The sequence below is a fragment of the Eutrigla gurnardus genome (assembly GCF_963514095.1).
Source record: "Eutrigla gurnardus genome assembly, chromosome: 13".
NCBI classification, from domain to species: Eukaryota; Metazoa; Chordata; class Actinopteri; order Perciformes; family Triglidae; genus Eutrigla; species Eutrigla gurnardus.
The window spans coordinates 823-22,408 of NC_139936.1; the positions used below are offsets into that span (position 1 = coordinate 823).

The 21,586-nt window shown below is 42.0% G+C and overlaps 1 protein-coding gene across 1 annotated transcript; it reads right to left on the reverse strand.

Moving 5' to 3' along the window:
* Positions 1-5,982: 5,982 nt before the first annotated feature.
* LOC311023776 (noelin-like) lies at positions 5,983-20,446 on the reverse strand. Its single transcript, XM_084025822.1, has 6 exons — positions 20,300-20,446; positions 18,161-18,310; positions 11,475-11,630; positions 10,158-10,377; positions 9,820-9,926; positions 5,983-8,662 (listed from the first exon to the last, which is right to left on the reverse strand). The coding sequence occupies exons 1-6, from the start codon at positions 20,363-20,365 to the stop codon at positions 8,000-8,002; spliced, it is 1,362 nt and encodes a 453-aa protein (XP_083881948.1). The 5' UTR covers positions 20,366-20,446; the 3' UTR covers positions 5,983-7,999.
* Between the last annotated feature and the right edge of the window lie 1,140 nt (positions 20,447-21,586).

Here is a 21,586-nt window from a genome sequence, read left to right on the forward strand (position 1 = left end):
CGTAATTTTAGGGGCCAAGGTTATAGAGTTATGCTAATTGCATTTTGGTAGCCACACCCTCTAATGTTCATTGGCCTATATCTCCTGATTAAATGCATATTTCAAATACCTTTTCGGACCATATCCATATCTAGATCTAAAGAGTATGCGTACCGAATTTCGTCCAAATCGGACCAACGGTGTCCGAGAACTGCGCAACGTCCTGTTTTTCATAAAATCCAAGATGGCGGAAAATTTCGGTAGGCGGACTTTGGTACTCCAAGAGGATTTTTTGTAGAGGACACTGGTTTGCACATGTGTGCAAAGTTTCATGTCAATCAGAGTTACGGTGCGGCGGGGCTGGCGATTCTCCACTCTAGGTGGCGCTAGTGAGCAACTTTTTCGTGGGTGAGTGCGAAGACGCCAAAATCTAAAATTTTTCGCCAGACCCTATAGACACTCCAATTTGCGTTCGTTTCTTTTCAGGCGAACACCCCCAAAACGCAGCTCGAACATGTGAAAGAATAATAAGAAAAAACATTCGAATAACAATAGGGCTTCGCAGCCCGACGTTGTCGGCGCTCGGGCCCTAATTAAAACTGCGAGCAGTATCGTGACGGGCCCGAGCTTATATGCGGTCGTGGAGTGCCTGCGGTCACAGGGCAGTGTCGTGGACGCTGCCCTTGGTGCGGCCGCCTCTCCTGGTGCAAGTCGAGACACAAGCGATGGACACCGAAAGGCATCCGTCTGTCACGTGCGGTCGTGGAGTGCCTGCATTCACACGTGTGGCAGCCGCCTACCTTTGCAGCAGCCACCTCCTCGTGGCGCGAGTTTAGACACAAGCGATTGACATGTAAAGCCATCTGTCTGTCACATACACACATGTTCATGCCTTCCTGACATCTCTCCTCCTCCCCCTAGTGTGACCTCTCCTCCTCCCCCTGTGTCCTCCTTGCAAGCTGAAATGACAGGGATTAGTTATCAGACCTGCAAACTCCTCAGAGGAAAAAAGGTGACAGTGTCACGGGGGGATTTTTTTTTTGATGGTACTATGCAAATGACACTAGTCTGAGCGTGACTTAACAAAACTCAGCATACTTTCTCAAAAATCATTGTCATTGAGGGATTTGCGCGGTAGCCAGGCGACCGTCTCATCCAATGGCGAACTCAGTTGGCGCTGTGTGCTTCAAGATTCCGATTGGCTCAGAGAAATGTCAATTATAAGAAAGATTCTGAAGCAAGTGCTGAGATTCCGATTGGCCCAGAGAAATGTCAATTATTATTGTTCAATAACGAAAAACCATGCAAAAGTGCATTCAACCTTTCTCCGTGAACAAAAACTACAGCTCCCATGATGCCCCGCGGCAAACCAGGAAGTGCAGCCCCCACGTCAAGTGCCGGTCCCTGTGATTCACTTATCAAAACTAAACAAACAAGTAGCCTATGGATAAACACGGATGGAACAACAACGTTATAAATCCAAATATTATCTTTATGTGCCACAGCTTCACCATTTCATTAACTTTTAACTTCTATTGTCAGTAACTTAACTGCTTGGATCTACCGGAGCATAGCGTTATCGCGTTTGCTTTAACGTACAATACAGGGGAGCGGACAAAACACAGAGCGACGATACAGCATAGCGTTAGCAGACAACATGAAGCGTACAACATGAAAGCACACAAGAAAACAAGAAGTTAATGCGGCGTTCACACCGGACGCGATAGACGCGAATACAATCGCGTGAGACGCGTGTAACGCGCCGCTTGATCATTTTGGACTATTCGCGTCATTCGCGTCTTTCGCGTCATTCGCGTCTTTCGCGTCATTCGCGTCTTTCGCGTCATTCGCTTCATTCGCGCATGACGCTCATTTTTGAGGGGAGCCGGCGGGTCACGTCGGCGGACCCTCCTCCTCCGCCTCGGGGTACCCGATGCCAGAGTCCGTGAGCCTCCTCCGGGAGCCACGTCCCTCGCACCTCTCCCCAGAGTCGGGGCCACATTCCACCTCAGATCAGACGAGACAACCCGCTGAATTTAAGCATATTACTAAGCGGAGGAAAAGAAACTAACCAGGATTCCCTCAGTAGCGGCGAGCGAAGAGGGAAGAGCCCAGCGCCGAATCCCCGTCCGACGGGCGGACGGACGTGGGAAATGTGGCGTAAAGAAGACCGATTGCCCGGTGTCGCGCGGGGGCCTGAGTCCTTCTGATTGAGGCTCAGCCCGTGGACGGTGTGAGGCCGGTACGGCCCCCGTCGCGCCGGGGTCCGGTCTTCCCGAGTCGGGTTTGTAGAGGAACTACACCATTGGGCTGCTGAACCTCGAACGGTTCTCAATGAATATTACTTGCGGGATTTTAGCTCTGGATTAACATACACAAAAATAAAAAATAAACTACACAAATGACATAACTGCACAGAAAACACAACAATAAGAATGATCCAATAAATTGTTCGCAATTCTGGACCCCCCCCCCCCCAAAAAGAAAACTCTCCGGTTCTACACGATCCACGTGAATGACCAAATTGACCAAGAAAACGGCGATTGTCGCCGAAAAGCGACAAGTTTGCAGCTCTGAGTTATAAAAAAAATCAGGTGTGGCTTTAACTTGGAAAAAGTCACAAAATCAATGAGATTTCCTGTGGCCAGTAGGTGGCGCTCTGACTGTGAGTGAATATCAAAGTGCAGATGTGTTCAGGAAGGAACTCTAATCAAGTGTGCAAAGTTTGGAGCACATCAGAGAAGAAACAGTGAAGTTATAATGTTTATGGCAGAGTTCAAGTGACAGCTGTGTGAGATGCATGTGGAGATGTGTGCCATCTCTCCTCCTCTCTGTGTCCAGGCTGTAATGAGAGGAATTATAAAAAAGGAATTAAAAGTGGCATGGCTGTTGATCTGGTGTGAGGCTGATTGAGCTGCATGTGAGATTCACAGTTCCCCATGTGTCACTGATAGATCTCTGACTCCATCTGGTGGTCGCTGTGCGCCTGTGTCTCTCCCCTCTATGCTCCCCGAGTGAAGATTGAGTGAAAACCTGGCTGATTTACACACTTGGCTAAAAACATTTTTTTACCTACTTTATCATGACTTGAGGCGGTGGGTCCAAGAGGCTTTTTTGTACAGCTCCACTTGGGCTATCTAGGAAAAAATGTTTCATGCGTGTACGCCCAACCTAGAGGGGGGGCTGTTGCTCAGAAGATGGGCATAAAATCGGTCACATTTCATTTTGCCATTAGGTGGCGCTCTACCTGTCAGTTAAAATTGCAGTGCAGTTGTGTTCAGGACGTGATTGTTAACAAGCATGAATATTTTGGAGCAGATCGGAGAAGAAACGGTGAAGTTATAACAGCTTTAATGCCTATGGCGAAAGTTAAAAATAGTAGCGCAGTCAAGGCGTCGCCGTGGCCACGCCCCTAAATATTCTGGACATCTTTGGCATACTTTTTGTCCGTAAGGCCTTTCCAACAACATGTCCAATTTTGGTATCGATCGGATCAACGGTATAATCAGTTTTTGATTTAGCGTGACCCCTGTGAAAGGGCAAAAACAGCCAAAAACAGGCATAACTGGCAATATTTGGGATTTTTTGGAAGTGGCAAATATGACTCCATTTAGATGAAACTTGACATACATGTTCTTTCAAGCGATGTCAACATAGGTTTCGAGTTTCGTAATTTTAGGGGCAAAGGTTATAGAGTTATGCTAATTGCATTTTGGTAGCCACACCCTCTAATGTTCATTGGCCGATATCTCCTGATTAAATGCATATTTTCAAAACCTTTTCGGACCATATCCATAGCTAGGTCTGCCGAGTATGCGTACCGAATTTCGTCCAAATCGGACCAACGGTGTCCGAGAACTGCGCAACGTCCTGTTTTTCATAAAATCCAAGATGGCGGAAAATTTCGGTAGACGGACTTTGGTACTCCAAGAGGATTTTTTGTAGAGGACACTGGTTTGCACATGTGTGCAAAGTTTCATGTCAATCGGAGTTACGGTGCGGCGGGGCTGGCGATTCTCCACTCTAGGTGGCGCTAGCGAGCAACTTTTTCGTGGGTGAATGCGAAGACGCCAAATTCTCAAATTTTTCGCCAGGCCCTATAGACACTCCAATTTGCGTTAGTTTTTTTTCAGGCGAAGACCCCCAAAACGCAGGGCGAACTTGTTAAAGAATAATAAACATTCGAATAACAATAGGGCTTCGCAGCCCGACGTTGTCGGCGCTCGGGCCCTAATAAGAAGAAGAAAAAAACATTTGAATAACAATAGGGCTTCGCAGCCCGACGTTGTCGGCGCTCGGGCCCTAATAAGAAGAAGAAAAAAACATTTGAATAACAATAGGGCTTCGCAGCCCGACGTTGTCGGCGCTCGGGCCCTAAAAACATTTGAATAACAATAGGGCTTCGCAGCCCGACGTTGTCGGCGCTCGGGCCCTAATAATAAAAATAGAATTAATTCAAATTTCTTTCAAGAAAAATCCTTCAAAAAGATTTAAAAGTCAGTTCAAACAGGAAACCACAATCATGACTGCTCTGCTCTTCTGAAACCACTGCACGAGGGACTCGGACTGGGACATCTGGATCTGGAAAGGCAGGATCTGTTACTCATCATCCTCACTACGGACCTGGAACACACACACGCACACACACACACGCTCACCTGGCCACTGCTTCACCACATTCGTCACATTTCACGCCTCCCGCCCCTCCTCCGCTCCTCGGCTGGAGGGTGCGTGTAGGGCCCCAGAGGAGCCTAAACGGGCGGGGGAGGGTTCTTGGTGTAAACACATCACCCCTCTTTATCTCTGGTTTAGCTTCTTAGGTCTTCACATCTCACATTCTCATCACATCGCCCTCCCGCCCCTCCTCCGCTCCTCGGCTGGAGGGGGCGGGGAGGGCACCAGAGGAGCCTTAACTCCTATCCCTCACCCTGACCTCTAACCTTACCACCTGACCCTAAACCTAACTCCTCTTGTTTGATGCCAACATCCAATAACGTGTCCTGACCCTCAGTATTCCACCACCATGCCTGTCCTCAACACCTCACTCACTCCTTAGGTCTAAGTTCATCTGGCGGGGGAGACTTGAACAACAAGCGCCGGCCAGTGCCTTGCCTTGGTGCTCCATTCAACTGCGAAGTCGTTGGACGACGCGGGGAGCTCCATGTGTCCTTTCTCTATACCTAACCCTTATACCTAACCCTAACCCTGTTGTGATGGAAGAGAAAGTTCTTAAGGCGGCGCCGGTTTATATAGCTCACGGCTGCTCCCGGGGACCCCCTGGGGTACCTGTGGTTGTCAGCCAATAGGGCACCAGTTGTGTGACGTTGCACTTCGCACCTAGGTGCGAGGTGAAACCAAAATGGCGGTTGTAGTTTTTTTTATCTCCTTTGTTCCTTTGTTCTGACCGCATGTGAAGGCTTCTTGGCCTCCTTGTAGGCCGCATTGTGTAGTCCTGATGGTGATGTCCCAACAGTGTGTTTGTGTGTGTGTGTCAGCAAGCAGTGCTGATTGTAGAGTCTGACTGCTGCCGGAAGGAACACATATGGAATATGGCAATTAGGTTACATTTATATTGACTACATTAAATTGGATATTCAATTGAATGCACCTTATAAGCAACGCTTTAAATCATCCTTCCATCTCCTATCCATTCAAAGTGGATATATTTGTGTAGCACCACCAGCCAATATTAATGGTTCCTATCCATCATCAGCGACTAGATGGAGCCATCCCAATAAACAAAAGGATGATAGAACTTGTGCCAGTGGATTTATTAGTATACAGATGGTTTTAGAATGTCCCCAACATGTATTTAACAAATTAAATCACAATGTTTCATTCATTATTTTTAATAACAACAATATAAACACAACATTTATGGAAACAAATAATAGAAACAGATAATTTCATGTTCAGAGTTCAGATTGGAAACATCCAAACTCAGCTGGTCCACATTTTGGTGCAACATCTTCATCAGGTTAAAGATGCTGAAGGGTCACTTCACTGACTTCCACTAATGTGGCCCCACTGACATAGGACCTGTGTTTTCAGGGCCAATATCTCATGGTAGAGTAGGTAACTGTCATCCCACTTCATCTCTTATCCCTAACCCATCCTAACCATGGATGGTTGACATCCATGGTCATCACACATCTGATAAATACAGGAACCTGCACAATTACTTGGTGAAGGCCAAAGTAATACCACTAAGGACCAAAACCCAGAGGTCATGGGGAAGGTTTTTAAAAGAGTAATTCACTGGTGGAAACATGAATCTGTATTCAAAGTGGGTGATATGTATAATCTGAAAATGTCAAATTTCGAATTTGGTGTGGCGAGCGTGGACCGACCGTGCAGAGTGCAGAGCGGCATTTTTATTAGAAAGGACCGGTCTACTTCCGCTCACATCCCAAGTCTGAATTGAGGTCCCAACCACTGGTCTGTAATAGGTCTAGCGATCTCCCGTCTCTGGGGAAAATGAGGGAATGATGCATGACCATTCAAAAATACCACCAGGTTTCTAACCATACGAAGCTTAATTCAAATGCGTCAAGTTTTCCTTTAAGCACCAAACCTGATTGTGCAGCAAATACAACAATGTGTTCAGAACTAAAGTATGGGGAACACGCGTTCCAAAAAACAACATGTTATCCATGATGGAACTCAGCCCTAGGAGGACTGAGAAAATCTGGATCTCTAAACAAGACGCGGTATTTCCTAGGGGCCTGAATGATAAATACACTGGTCCTGTTAGACTGCATTGATGGACTGTGCATCTAATTCTCATATTCCCTAACCCAAGGTTGGCATCAGGTGATTTTAACCCCCTATTATTGAAAAAGCAGCTATCCTAAAATCAGCGATTGTGGTAAACAAACCCTAACCACTATCCCAAACTAAACATAGAATTAACATTTAGTGTTTATGCACCATGTATAAAGAGAAGAGTCCAGAGTTTGGTGATATATTGACTCAAAACAAAAGTCCTCATCACACACAACAGAGTTTTACCACTAAACTTATTTCAGTTATCTGACAAAACTAAAAACAGTTCCTTTATATCCATCAACTACCTGAGGAGGAACAGGTTTGTGATAGAGGCAGGAGACTCAATCTCCCAGAGTGCTTTGAGCCAGTGTGATTGCAAAGGAAAGGGTGGAGAAAAAATGTTGGGGTAATCCTACTTGACCTCTGACAAAAGATTTTAAAACATGGGGAATCATTAGAAAAGACATACTAGCAAATGTTTTGTTTAATACAACAGAATAAGATTATTATTATTATCATTATTTTATCAGAACATAAAAAACAGTGGGTCTGATATCATAAAGTCATAAAATGTCACCCACAGAAAAAACAATCACATAAAAAGGTGAAATATTCTTCAGTGTCCACCATAAAATAAGTAAAAGTTTGTGTCTCTTATTGTGAAAGATGATGTTTCATTTCCTTGTGATTGTGTTTACATTTCAAGTGCATTTGTGTCAAATACTTTGGTAATTAAGCTAAAAACAGGTGGAAAAACATTATTTTCATTTTATAAATAACTAAAGGATCTAAGTTAACAGTCCAACACTTCTGAAAACACTCCAGTACAGACGGAGATCATGGACATGACTTGCCTAGCTAAGCATAAAGACTGGAAGCAGGGGGAAACTACTAGCGCAGGACTATCAGAAAACATTCAAATGTGCCTTCCAGTGACCCAAAGGTCACCTGACTTCCACAGGTGTGAAAGTAGGAAGATCAAAATAAGACATTGTGGTTTTAGCAGCAGTTACCATGGGTGCCATTTCTTGACAAGAAACCACTAAACAAATTAACCCAGGATTCCTGAACTGTGACTGAGATTGTTGGTTTGAACTGATTCGTGAAACAAACCATCATATTACAGGGTTAGGGTTCCAGACTTTGTGTGAAGCTAGGCTAATATACCTGTCTGTGTCCTGGAGGGCCGATATGAACCTGAACACCTTCTTATCTGCGGGTTGTGACACAAAACCTGAGCAGTTTTTAGTCTCTACTGTATGATGTGGTAGAGAGTAACGTTATAAAGGACTTGGTGGCCGTTGTTCCAGGCGTACAGCGCTCTCTCTCGCGGGTTGTAGTCCAGCATGGACAGGTGGCTGTACTTATTGGTCAGAGGAATGTCGATGTACTCATAGGTGGAGGAGTTGGTGGAGTAGGCGTAGTACACTTTGGTTCCACCTGAGTACCCGTTGGTGACATACAGGGTTCCACATATCATGAAGGCCTCACCGGCACTGCGTTTGGGGTGGTTGGTGGTCCAGCTGCGGATGATCTGAAGAGTGTTTGGGTTTAACTGGCTGAGGACGATGTTTCCAGCATTCTGATTGGTAGCATAGACAGCCCAGAGTCCCCCCTCGTCCACCATCAGGTCAATGTCTGAGTGCCCCCCCCAGGAGTAATGGTACATGTTGTTGTAACCGGCAAAGTCCAGCTGGCGGGAGCGGCTGATGAGCGATGTGCTGAAGTCAAACTTGATGATGGTGTGACTCTGAAACTTGTTGAAGTAAATGGATCCATTATAAACCACCTGTCCAGTGCCAGACCAGGGGTGAGGCAGGCGGTGTGACGTGAAGTTATCCGTTGTCATGAAGTCATACATCGATTGATACTCCCTAACAAAGCGGTTATTATGGTAACCATCCATGTACCACACCTTTAAAAGAAGAAACCAAACATTATTATCTAAAAATTTACTTGGAATGTGATGCATTTGCACTCAACTATACTTCAGGTGAAATTGTATGGATGATAATTATGAGACTGGACAACAAATAATACATCTACATTAAATGAACAGACTATACACTACTGTATCTGCATAGAGGCACCACACTGATACATGTCCAATCCATGTCAAGCCCACCATCATATGTGATTGTCCCATCTCTATTACTCAATTATTCAAACTAAACTCTGAACATTTCCCAGAGTGGCAGAACATAACATGATGAGATGATCAGTGTTCGTCAGAGGATCAAAGCTAAAGATGAACATGTCTAACATGTTAACATCTAGCATGTCTATTAACTGTTCCAGGTGACAGATGGGGTTTATGAAGATCCAGACCAAGACTTGAGAGATGACGTCCACATTGTTTCACTAGTAGCCAGTTGACAAGATAATTAAAACAATAAAAAGATGGGTTCCCAGAATGCATTTCAGCCAAAGCGTTGCTCTCCACACGTCTGTGTGGTCAATACTATTAGAAATAGAGTAAGGGACTGTTCGTTATGTATTTTAAGACCCACCAGAGGGATTTTTGGACTTCTGATTACTTTATGGATAAGCCCCCCGGCGGTATCATTTTATTTTGACATGACCCTGCAATCAACATGGCAGAATTAATATGACGAGGATGAAAAACAACAATAGTGAGTAAATCTACTGAAATGCCACCATGTTGGTGGAGTGTGGTGTGTAAGGTCAGAAAGTAGATGTTCGTCACATGATGTTATTGATGTGAAATATTAATGAGCTAACCATTCATCACTCAGTATTTGTGATGTGACATTGAGTTGATAAATTGTCGGAGTCAGACCCCTCTGCTATCGATGCCGAGACTGAGAGCTACATGGAAAAATATGCTCTAAACGCACTTTTTTAAGCACTTTGAAATGTTGCTGTTTTCATGAGAAAATGATATATTATATATTTTCCTCCGGTGGTCCATTCCATAAAAACCGAACAGTCCCAAACCAGAACGCCTTGATACCAAAATCTGGTCTCATTGCCTCCAGATTCTACGTATGAAAACAGAATCTGTTGCAGATTAAGATTAAACGGATTGTGTTTGTTGTTGATGAGACTCACTCTGTTGTCTCCAGCTGCAGCCAGTGGGTCGGTCATCCAGGAACCAAACCTTGATCCAGACGTCTTGATAGTGATTGGCTCAGAGATTCCTGTCAGCTTCCCACAGGCTGGAAAACAACCACAAAATTGATGAGAACGGACAAAATAATGAGAACACTCGAAGGGTGAAGGAGGCGAGTTGAATGAATCAACATAGAAAGTTGACTGTTTGCTCCTGCTTGTGTATCTGGATTCATTCACAATCAGGAACCTTCGTGCGCAAATGAAGATCGGACTGTTAACTAATAGTTTCTACTAATGTGGGACCCTGTTTTGTTATTCCTCATATGTTTACTCACCCAGCCTCTGCATGCAGGCCCTAAGCCGGTCCTCCAGGTTCAGGACTCGGCTGTGGAGCTCCTGGTAGTCCAGACCTCCCAGTTGTTCCTGCAGCGATTCCAGCAGCTCTGTCACATTCGCTACTTCCTCCTTAAACTGACGGACCAGCAAAGCGTCCGCCTTGTAAGCCTCCAGGACCAGGATCAGAGGACGCAACTCATCCATCTTTGCTTTGATGGACTGAGACACAGGCAGCAGAGGAAGAAGCTGGTCAGAGTTCATTAAACTGTGCATTTATTCCATTTAATTAACCCAACAGTCATTTTATTATTCAGCTGAATGACTCCAAGTTTGGTCCACAAAAAGAAAGAAACCTGGGGTCTCTTTTATAAAATAGTGCATACAACCCACACTACTTACATAGTAATGAGGAAATGTATGTACAACAAAACATTTTCTGATTTATTAAAGCTCATGTACACACGCCAGTGTGCAATTTCCTTTCATAAATCCCAAATAAACTTGGGAATAGGTGCATGTGGATCAACCTGCTATTCCTCCTCTACATGCACATTCAAATACATATTGTCAAGTTTAAGCACCTCTTGAATCTTGAGAGTGATGATCAATGGCTTTTTATGCCAAATCACAGCAACTACCGAGAAGAAGGTGCTTGTGGGTGAGAGGTGAACACTCGTTCACTCCTATTTCTTCCATATCTTCCATTCACGTAGACCCGACAGTAATACACTGCTTAAAAAATGAAAGGAACTGGAAGTGCCTACACACTGCTGGATGGTGCTCCAGCAGCAGAACGTTCTCCACCCTAAGCCTAACCCTCCAGACTCTTTCGGCCCGTCACATGTGGTCAGTGTGGACCTGCTCTGTGAACCTGATTGGGCTGCAGGTACCGCCTCATCACAAGTAGTGACAAGGTCACTAGCACAACCCGAACTAGAGAAGAACCAGTCAGGAAGGAGAGAGCTATGGCCTCCACATCAGAACATCCTTTGTTGGTTCTGGTCCTGCTCTCGCCTCCATCGTCCTGTTGTCTCTTTCATTTGCACCAAAGCAGCTGAAACTGATCCACCATCATTGAGCTTCCTGAATGGACACATTGACGAGGTTTAACTGACTTGTGATAGACTCTGATGATGAAGGTTGCCTTCACTTTTTGAACAGTTTACTATAAACTCTTGTTTGCTAATGTCCGGTCTCACCTATGAAACTGAACACTTCAGAGTTTACAGAGAGCTGCTGATGTTAGTGACAAGATGTCACGGAGGCTGAGATACTGAGTCGCAGTTCATGCAATGATGTGATACAGTGGGCTGTACCTTGTACTGTGTGGCGATGTTGCTCTCATGTCCGTTTTCCACCTGTTTGAATTTGTTTTCCAGACCATTCAGTTGAACTTCCATCCTCTCCAAAAACTGCAGGTCTCTCTGAGTCCGCTGGTCCAGGACCTCAATGGACTGGCTCATATTCTGAACCTGAGCCATATCACAAGACATTAGTATTAGTTTATATTAGTGTATCTTAATAATAGACGTCTTTGCCAGTTTATCGGAAAATAATCCGAGGTGTTATGATTTCTTAAAATGCTCACGACAAATTTTAGAGAACAAACAGTGGGTTTACAGATTCTGACAGCTGAAGAGCTGGAGTTTAAATGCAGAGGTCAAATGTAATGTCTGTACCTGTATATAACCATTGTAATCAATATTTTTAATTTCTTTTTCAAAGCAGCATAACATTTATGTTACAGGATATAGGATTTGGAAATAGCAGTTGTGGGTACTAACTTGTGGGTTTTTCTCCGGTATATATGTGTATATATATGTATATATATATGTATATATATATATATATTAGTCAAATAGTACTATTACCATTAATTAGTAGAAGTGGTATTTTCAGTACCAGTATATGGTAGTAGTATTAATATTGTCAATAATTGTATTTTTAGTACTAGCGGTAGTATTTCGCCAGTAGGAATATATTTAGGAGTAGCAGTAGTATTTTTAGTAGCAGTATATATTAGTAATAGTAGTATTTTAGTACTAGTTGTAATGTTAAACTTAAGGTGTTGTACTTAGCCTGAAACAGATTATCTAATGACATAGTTCCTCCAGATGGTATTGCCCAGGCCTCCAGCACAACCGTAAAGAATCTCAGAGTTGCCTTTGATCAGAATATATCCTTTAACTCCGACATAAAACAATCTTCAAGGACTGCCTTTTTTCACCTACGTAAAAGTGCTTAAATCAGCTACATCATGTCTCAAAATGATGCAGAAAGATAGTTCCATGCATGTGTTACTTTGTTGCAATTCCTTATTAGCAGACTGCTCCAACATATCTCTCAAGACTCTCAAATTGATCCTAAATACTGAACTAGAACTAGGACTAGAGATCACATTATTGGCTTCTCTGCACTGGCTTTAAAATCATCATAACCCACAATATACAAAGCAATTCATGGTCAGGTACCATCATATATTAAAGCACTCGTAGTAACCTGTTACGCCACAATGACACTGTGCTTCCACAATACAGGGTTACTCATGGTTCCTCGGGTCTCCAAAAGTACAATGGGAGCCAGAACCTTAAGCTATCAGGTTCCCTTCCTGTGGTCCAGGCAGGAGACAGCCTCCCCATATGTTAGGGCTGGCTCAGGTTTGTCTTGGACCAGCCCTCCTCTCCCTCTCCTTCTGGATCCTTCATGTGCCACCTGGACCGTGGTTTACCTGCAGCCATGCAGCCATGCAGCCAACACCAACTGCTGCTATTATTACTTGGTCATCTTTCTATTATTTACTACACTGTAAGAAAAAAAAATGTTAAAAAACGGTCAATGACTGTCGGCTACGGCTGCCAACCAAAAACCGTAAAATTAAAGTAAAATATTTTATTTCAAATAAAGTTCAAAAACATTACTATTACAGAAAATTTCATTAAATGTTCTGCAGGAAAATACCGTTAATATACAGATTTTTCCTCAATTTTTATGATCAAACACCTTTAATAAAGTGAAAATGCTAAAAGTTCGACAGAAAAATACCATTATTCTACAGATTTTTCCTAAATTATTACAATCAAACACCTTTAATAACAGTTAAAAACACCTTAAAAACAGTCAAATGACTGGCAGCTACGGCTGCCAAACAAAAACCCTAAAATGAAAGTAAAATATCTATAATAATACATCTAATTCAGATTAAGTAACATTTTCATTCTGCATGGTTCTGCATAAAAATACCACTATTCTACATATTTTTCCTATATTTTTTTTTACAATCAAACACCTTCAATAAGTGTGTTACATGCTAAATATTTAATGATTCAGTTTTTGTTATGGGTCAGTCCGTGTCATTTCATCAAATTTCTGAAAATCTTCCCACCTGACCATCTCAGAATGTCCTGAAAAAATTCAAGTACAAAGACACACTAGGTCTCTACTGTCAATAGTTTTCTCATGAAACATCATTGAATGAAGGGTAGTTTAGACAGTTTTTGGCATCATGCTCTGAAAAGCCCTTTTTAAACAGCAATATCTGGAAAACTATCTCACCTGTGGCCTTAAAAAGTTCTACAGTGTATATCTGTTACTACTGTCTAAACTACCCTTCATTCAATGATGTTTCATGAGAAAACTATTGACAGTAGAGACCTAATATTTTGGATTTGTCCTATTAACAAGTGTGTCTTTGTACTTGATTTTTTTCAGGACATTCTGAGATGGTCAGGTGGGAGGCATTTGATGAAATGACACGGAATGACCCTTATATTAGTTTTAATGTAATACATTGAATATTTTAACTACTGTACTGACTGAAAATATCATGTAAAAGATTATTGTGAAATATCCTCAACTCAAAACCTACTTAGGAAATTCAAAATCGATACATCTAAAGGTTTTCACTGTTTCAATTAAAGTAGGTTGTGAAACTTAATTATAAATAAAATACACACCAATATTGATTCTAAAACCCCTTTATTTAATGTATTGAATTTACAATATCAACCAATTATTCACAAACAGTTCTTCAGAGACCCCCAAGGAAGAATTGAAAAACTAAAAATTCTATTTCTCCATGTGTCTATCTTGTCTGATAGCTGTACTATCATGACGAGGTGATGGCGTTTCACTTTTGAAACAGGTGGAGAGCTGCTGGGCTGAGGGGGTTGTTGTCAGTTGTTTTTTAGCTTGTATTTTCCAATTCAGTTTTATATTGTTTTCCACAATGTTCTCCTGTCCCTGGGGGCTCTGTAGTTCCAATAATATTTGTAGTATTTGTGCACATGCATTACATTCTTAATTTAGCCTATTCAGCCCTCTTAATTGAACCTTAAATGTACAGTGTATTATACACTTTATACATAAAATCAAAACATACCACAAAAGGTCAATTAATCTGTACCAGAGGTGACAGTGCAATGTAGCAGATCAAGAAGAATCCTCCTCCCAATTGCCAGTAATCAGATGGATCTTTGGTGCACCTGGGGGAGGGGGAAAGGAAAAAGGACAAAGTAAGATCGACTGAAAAATCCTTACTATAAAAAGGATTTTATTTATTTTTCTATTATTATTAGATGATCCAGAGTCATTTTTTTTTTTGCCTATAGATATGGCCGTGCCTGCCCTGGGCTGGAAACTGTTTATTTTATTTGGGTCTTGTTTTTTACCTCGGAGTGGCCATCACTCTATTATTCCTATCTCGGTTTGTCGATACAATTCAACCAATCCAATCAACGAACAAACGTGCTGGCCAATTACAGGGGCTGGGGAGGCGGGTCATTGAGTCAGACTCATGAGAGGGACGCTGTTAGTGCTTGACGTTCATGGTCGCTAGTTAGCTGTGGTGTTCGGTATGGATATCCGTATTTTTTTCCCAAAAAATATGCGGACAAGTGACGACGCGAACGGGAGCGAGCAGGAAGCAGCGATATTCACTTGTACTGGAAACGTCAGCACTGAAGTCAACAGTAACACTGGAGTAACTGCATTCATGCTAGGAGAGCTAGCTGCCTAGCTGCTGGAGCTAGCGCTCCCAGTATGAATGTTTATTTCAGTGTTCAGGTTGACATCAGTGCTTCTGTTTCCAGTAGAAGTGAAGCTGTATGGTGCTATCTGAATGCCACAGACCTTATTGCTGTTCTTGAATTAATGCTTGAGTTGAATAAATGGACACAGCATAACACTATTTGGTTTGTTTGCCGTGCAATGTCTTCGCGTCACGGCGAGTTTTGAGAGACGGGGCGCCGCCTCCCGCAAGCTGTCGAAAATCTTTTAAACTGACCGTTGTCGATCTAAAATAAAGCAACTGCATAGCTTATTTCTCGCATAAAATGTTTTCAGAAACACAGTTCGGTGCTGACCAAAATGACCTAAATGTGCTAAAATAACGTTAATCACCTACGACTATACGATAACTTTAGTTAACGGTTAGCTAACAGTTTGACAAGACCATCACTGTAAATTAAGGGAATGAACACAAACACTGCGTTAGGTTATGATTTTACAAAGGGAAGGGAAATTAATTCTTACTTGATACAGCAGAACAGTTATGTAGTGACGTCCAAGTAATAGCTGACCAAACAGATCCGTCTGACCCTTCAACTGTGTCCATACTCCACGTTTCTGTTCTCCGTTGAAATCCCACAACTCAGATTCGCTCCAAATGAAAACATGGCGAGCAGATGTAAAATAGTCCAGGTAATAATCCAGGTAATACGTTAGTGGTCAGGTAGTCCACTAGTGCACGACTGCCAGCGCGTACCCATTCAAACTGACGTATTTTCAAAAAGAAGGCGCGCACAGTTGTCATTGGCCAGTTTTCGTGATGACAGCCACATCAACCAATCACATTCAAAGCAAGACGGCCAATAGCAATTGTATCAGCGTGGTATCTTTTTCTTTATCAAGAAAAGATCCATCCATCCATCCATTGTCTACCGCTTATCCAGTATTCAGGGTCGCGGGGGGGCTGGAGCCGATCCCAGCTGTCATTGGGCGAAGGCAGGGTACACCCTGGACAGGACGCCAGTCTATTGCAGGGCCAACATGTAGAGACAAACAACCATTCACGCTCACATTCACACCTACGGGCAATTTAGAGTCACCAATGAACCTATCCCCATCCTGCATGTCTTTGGACTGTGGGAGGAAGCCGGAGAACCCGGAGAGAACCCACGCTTACACGGGGAGAACATGCAAACTCCACACAGAAGGTACCCGGGCCGACCCGGGGATCGAACCCGGGACCCTCTTGCTGTGAGGCGAGAGTGCTAACCACTACACCACCGTGCAGCCCTATCAAGAAAAGATGATAAAGAAAATAAATGTTTATTTATTTTTATTTGTAGGCGGGTATATATTTAATTACATAAGCATCTCTCTCTCTCTCTCTCTCTCTCTCTCTCTCTCTCTCTCTGTCACACACGATCTACTGCATTATGTGTAAAGCACTATATAAACAAAGATGAGTTGACTTTACTTGATTTAAGCAAAATATCAAAAGCATCAATATTTTTACTGGTACTTGCATTACTTGCTGAACAGCAGATAAAGGCCTATTCCAGTTTAATGTAACATAGATATAATATTAATTATTTTAATTGGAATGTATAAATGCTAATCCACTCATATTTTGCGATAATCATTGTTATTGAAGCATCATCCGAATTCAAGCTTTACCCATCAACAAGTTTACCGATTGCCGTCATTGACCTGTTTTTGACCTCCCCACACATTGCGCTGCTTCAGCCACTGAAAGACGCGCCATACCTGTCTGCACAGACAGCCTGACCTGTACGTATTTTTGTTAGAATCATTGCCATTACATCCAGACTTACAGTTTGAATATTAAAGTACTCACTAGTCTAATACTATCTAGTCTAATCCAAAGTCTATACAAGTACTTTTATACATACATAGTACTAGTGAACTAATAAGATTTACCTTAATCTTACAGAGAAAAACGTTAGTATGGACATAAATCTTAATATAATGAGCTACATATTTAATTACAGAGTTTGAATGTTAAAGTACACATAAATTTAAAACTAATAAGATTTACCTTAAAATTACAGAGAAAAACATTAAATTGTTAGTATGGAAATAAACCTTCATATAACAAGCTACATATTTAATTGCAGGTTGAATGTATAATTACATGCAAATGTGAAAATAATAAGATTTACTGTAAAATTACAGAGAAAAGTGTTAAGATTGTTTTTTTGGACATAAACCTTTTTATTACAAGTTACATATTTAATTATAGAGAATTACTGTCATTTTACAATATTTGTATTTAATTTAAGAAAACGGAAAGATCATGTATAATTAATATAGTATTTTTCTGTAAAAAAAAGAGAAATAAATGTAATTTGTCATTACTGTCATAATACTTAACAGGCAGATTGTTCATTTACTGATAAAGTCTGTAAAGTCTGTAATTTTACAGTTTTGTACACTATTTTCAAAGAACAGAAAAACTACTGTAAAAAAACAGTAGTTTATACCGTAAAATTAGGATTTTTTTTTTACAGTGTATGCTACTATTTCTGCTTTTTTATTCATGTTATTGTATTAAGATAAGATAAGATAAGATAGTCCTTTATTCGTCCCGCAGTGGGGACATTTACAGCGTTACAGCAGCAAGACAATAAAGATAAGGATAATAAATAATAAACATAAACTCAATGCTGCTCTCATTACATGGAACATTTCTCATTTTTATGTAATAATAGTTTTTTTATTCTGTACCCTGACCCCTGGTAGAGAATCCTCATCTATTACTCTCCTCTTTACTCTTACTCTTTCTTTTGTTCTCTGTTACAGAGCTTTTCCTTAGTCAATGGAGGATCTCGGGATAGGATCCCTGTACAGATTGGAAATGGCCTTTATTTATTGTAACGCCAGCTGAGGCTACTTTGTGATTTGGGTTAGTCGTACTAATAGATGTAGTAATATTTTAAGTACAAGTAGTAGAAATATTTGTAATACTTGGAGTGGGTACCTTCTCCAGCAGCTGTCTGAGCTGTTTGGTTCGAGCGTCTCTGGAGCAGACCGTCTGCTGAGGAGCAACCACAGTACAAACACATCGACCTTCTGAGTCCTGAGCTGAACTGTACACCTGCCAACCCTCCTCAGGGGCAGAAGGACCCACCTGTCAGACAAGAAGTCAGAGGACAACCACAACCAACAGTTGTGTTACAGTAAGTAAGTAAGTACATAAGTACAAAGCAGCCATGAATCAAAGGTAGAGAGACCAAACTGTAAAAATGTGATATAAGGATCCTGATAGGAGGAGTCGAGATGGATGGATGAGGTCTGGATGATGGATCAACCAAATGTGTTAAAGATGTGTTAAAGATGTGTGAGAAATGTGTTCATTCTCTTCCCATTCTGTCTTCAGCCTTTCTCCTCATTTTTCTGTAAAATTAAAACTTTATTTCCAAAAGATTAATTTTTTAGTTGAGTAATGTTTAACTTCTGGATTGACGAAACCATGAGATCATTCTCCATCATGTTTAATGGCTTTGATCAAACTTCTCTTTTTGTATCAGAATTAAACATTCAAATCTGTTTCTTTACTCCTGGTTGATCTAAACTAGTGAACCATTGGATCGTAACTCAACAAAAAATATTTTCTACATTAAATAAGTATCAATAATTGATAATAAAGGATTCATTTATTTGACTGAATTTGTTGTTAGGAGGCACATTTTTACTCTTTGGATGGAGCTGCAGGATCTGGACTGGTTATTAAATAATTAAAATCAGTGAATCAATAAGTAAATCATCCAGATCATTAGGTTTCAGCAGTAAATCAGAATAGATTACAGTCTGCAGTTATTAATGAGACATTGAATCTTTAGAAGACTGAGCTTTGATCCCTGAGGAACTCCACAGAACAGAGTAAAACGCTTATTAATTAAATGAGACATCAAATCATTAGAAGACTGAGGTGTGATCCCCAAGGAGACTCCATAAGAAGCTGCAGGTAAAAGGGGAGGCGGTGTATATATTAGTACATATTAGTATATACATCAAAGACAGTAGGATATGAATTGAAAACAGGATATAACTAGAAGACAGTAGAATATAAGTAAAGGACAATAAAATATAACTAGGAGAATAGAATGTAACTGAGACTAGAATATCACTCAAAGACAGCGAATAGGGAAAAGACAGTCGAATATCACTAGGAGACAGTCGAATATCACTAGGAGACAATCGAATATCACTAGGAGACAGTCGAATAACACTAGGAGACAATCGAATATCACTAGGAGACAGTCGAATAACACTAGGAGACAATCGAATATCACTAGGAGACAGTTGAATATCACTAGGAGACAGTCGAATAACACTAGGAGACAATCGAATATCACTAAGAGACGGTCGAATAACACTAGGAGACGGTCGAATATCACTAGGAGACGGTCGAATAACACTAGGAGACAGTCGAATATCACTAGGAGACAATCGAATATCACTAGGAGACAGTCGAATAACACTAGGAGACAGTCGAATATCACTAGGAGACAGTCGAATAACACTAGGAGACAGTCGAATATCACTAGGAGACGGTCGAATAACACTAGGAGACAGTCGAATATCACTAGGAGACAATCGAATATCACTAGGAGACAGTAAAATACAGGAAAAAAGATAGTAGTACAATATAACCAGAAGACAATAAAATCTCATTTGAATTAATTCAATTTGTATAGCGCTTTTCCGAAACCAAAGACACTTTCCAAGTTCCATTCATTCATACCGGTGGTGGTAAACAACGATGGAAGCCACAGCTGCCCTGGGACAGACTGACGGAAGCGTGGCTCAGCGCCTACGGCCCCTCCGACCACCATAGCAGTCATACACATTCACACGAAGCAAGCCGACCCTCCGAACATTGACCAACCGCTCTACTACCTGAGCCACAGTCGCTCCAAATATAGGAAGAAGACAGCTGAATATCACTAGAAGACAGTAACATATAGGAAGAAGACAGTAGAATATAACCAGAAGACAGTAAAATATAGGAAGAAGACAGTAGAATATAACCAGAAGACAGTAAAATATAAGAAGAGTAGACAGTAGAATGTCACTAAAAGGCAGAAGAATATCAATAGAAACACGATATATTCACCACAGTAAAGAGTGATCCCATCAGCAGCAGCAGAAAGATGTTTAGCAGATTTTCTTCAGACTCCATCTCCAACACATTCACTGCTTATGTCCTTAAAGAGCTGGTTGTCTGTTAACCTGGTTCTCTGTCTGGTTATTAGTCTATTAACATGGTCATCTCTAACCGCTGTGTATCTGTCTCTCTGCTCTTCCTCTTCCCTCCCTCCTCTCTCTGCTCTTCCTCCTCTCTCCCTCCCTCCTCTCTCTGCTCTTCCTCCTCTCTCCCTCCCTCCTCTCTCCACTCTTCCTCCTCCCCTCCCTCCTCTGTCTGCTCTTCCTCCTCCCTCCCTCCCTCCCTCTCTCCTCTGTCCGCTCTTCCTCCTCTCTCCCTCCCTCCTCTCTCCACTCTTCCTCCTCCCCTCCCTCCTCTGTCTGCTCTTCCTCCTCTCTCCCTCCCTCCTCTCTCCACTCTTCCTCCTCCCCTCCCTCCTCTGTCTGCTCTTCCTCCTCCCTCCCTCCCCCCTCCTCTGTCCGCTCTTTCCTCCCCCTCCCTCATCAGTCCGATCTCTCCTCCTCCCTCCTCTCTTCCTCTTCTCAACACTCTACCCTCTTCCTCCTCTCGCAGGTCTCACTTCTCCCTCCCTCCTCTCTCAGGTCCCTTTCATACCTCTCTCCGGTCTTCCTCCTCTCTCCCTCCCCTCTCTTGTCCTCCTCCCTTCTATTTCTGAAATGTATGCTCTTCCTCCTCCCTCCCTCCTCTCTCTGGACTCTCTGCTCTCTCTCCTTGTTCTTCTCTGATATGATGCCAGAAATTGGCCGAGTGGAAACAAGATCCTCCAGCTGGCTGTTTTAAAAGGTGCATATATACCACGACAAACACAGTACACAGTATAGATTACATACTAATGATTTATGCTATATAGAGTACAGAGAAACGCAGTACACAGTATAGAGAACAGTACATAATACAGAAAAAACATTATGCATTATAGAGTACATACTTGTTAAATGTTGTGATGTGATGGCGCCCTTACTCTGTATGTTACGGTACCTTCTGATCTTTACGGTACGCACAGGATGTGACGTAACCACGCTCTCTGAAGCGCCAGTTCTACCTCTCCAGGCGGGAGTGTATGTAAAAACGAGAATAAATATGCCAGCAGGCTAAAGACGTTACAGCGACTACCTCTTGCTTTTTCTCCACTACGCAAGGCTGTGTACTAAATGCTTGACAATACTATTGAAAAGTATCCCTGAGGAAATCCCTGAAACTGAAATTGCTGTATAGAGTACATACAGAATACTAGTA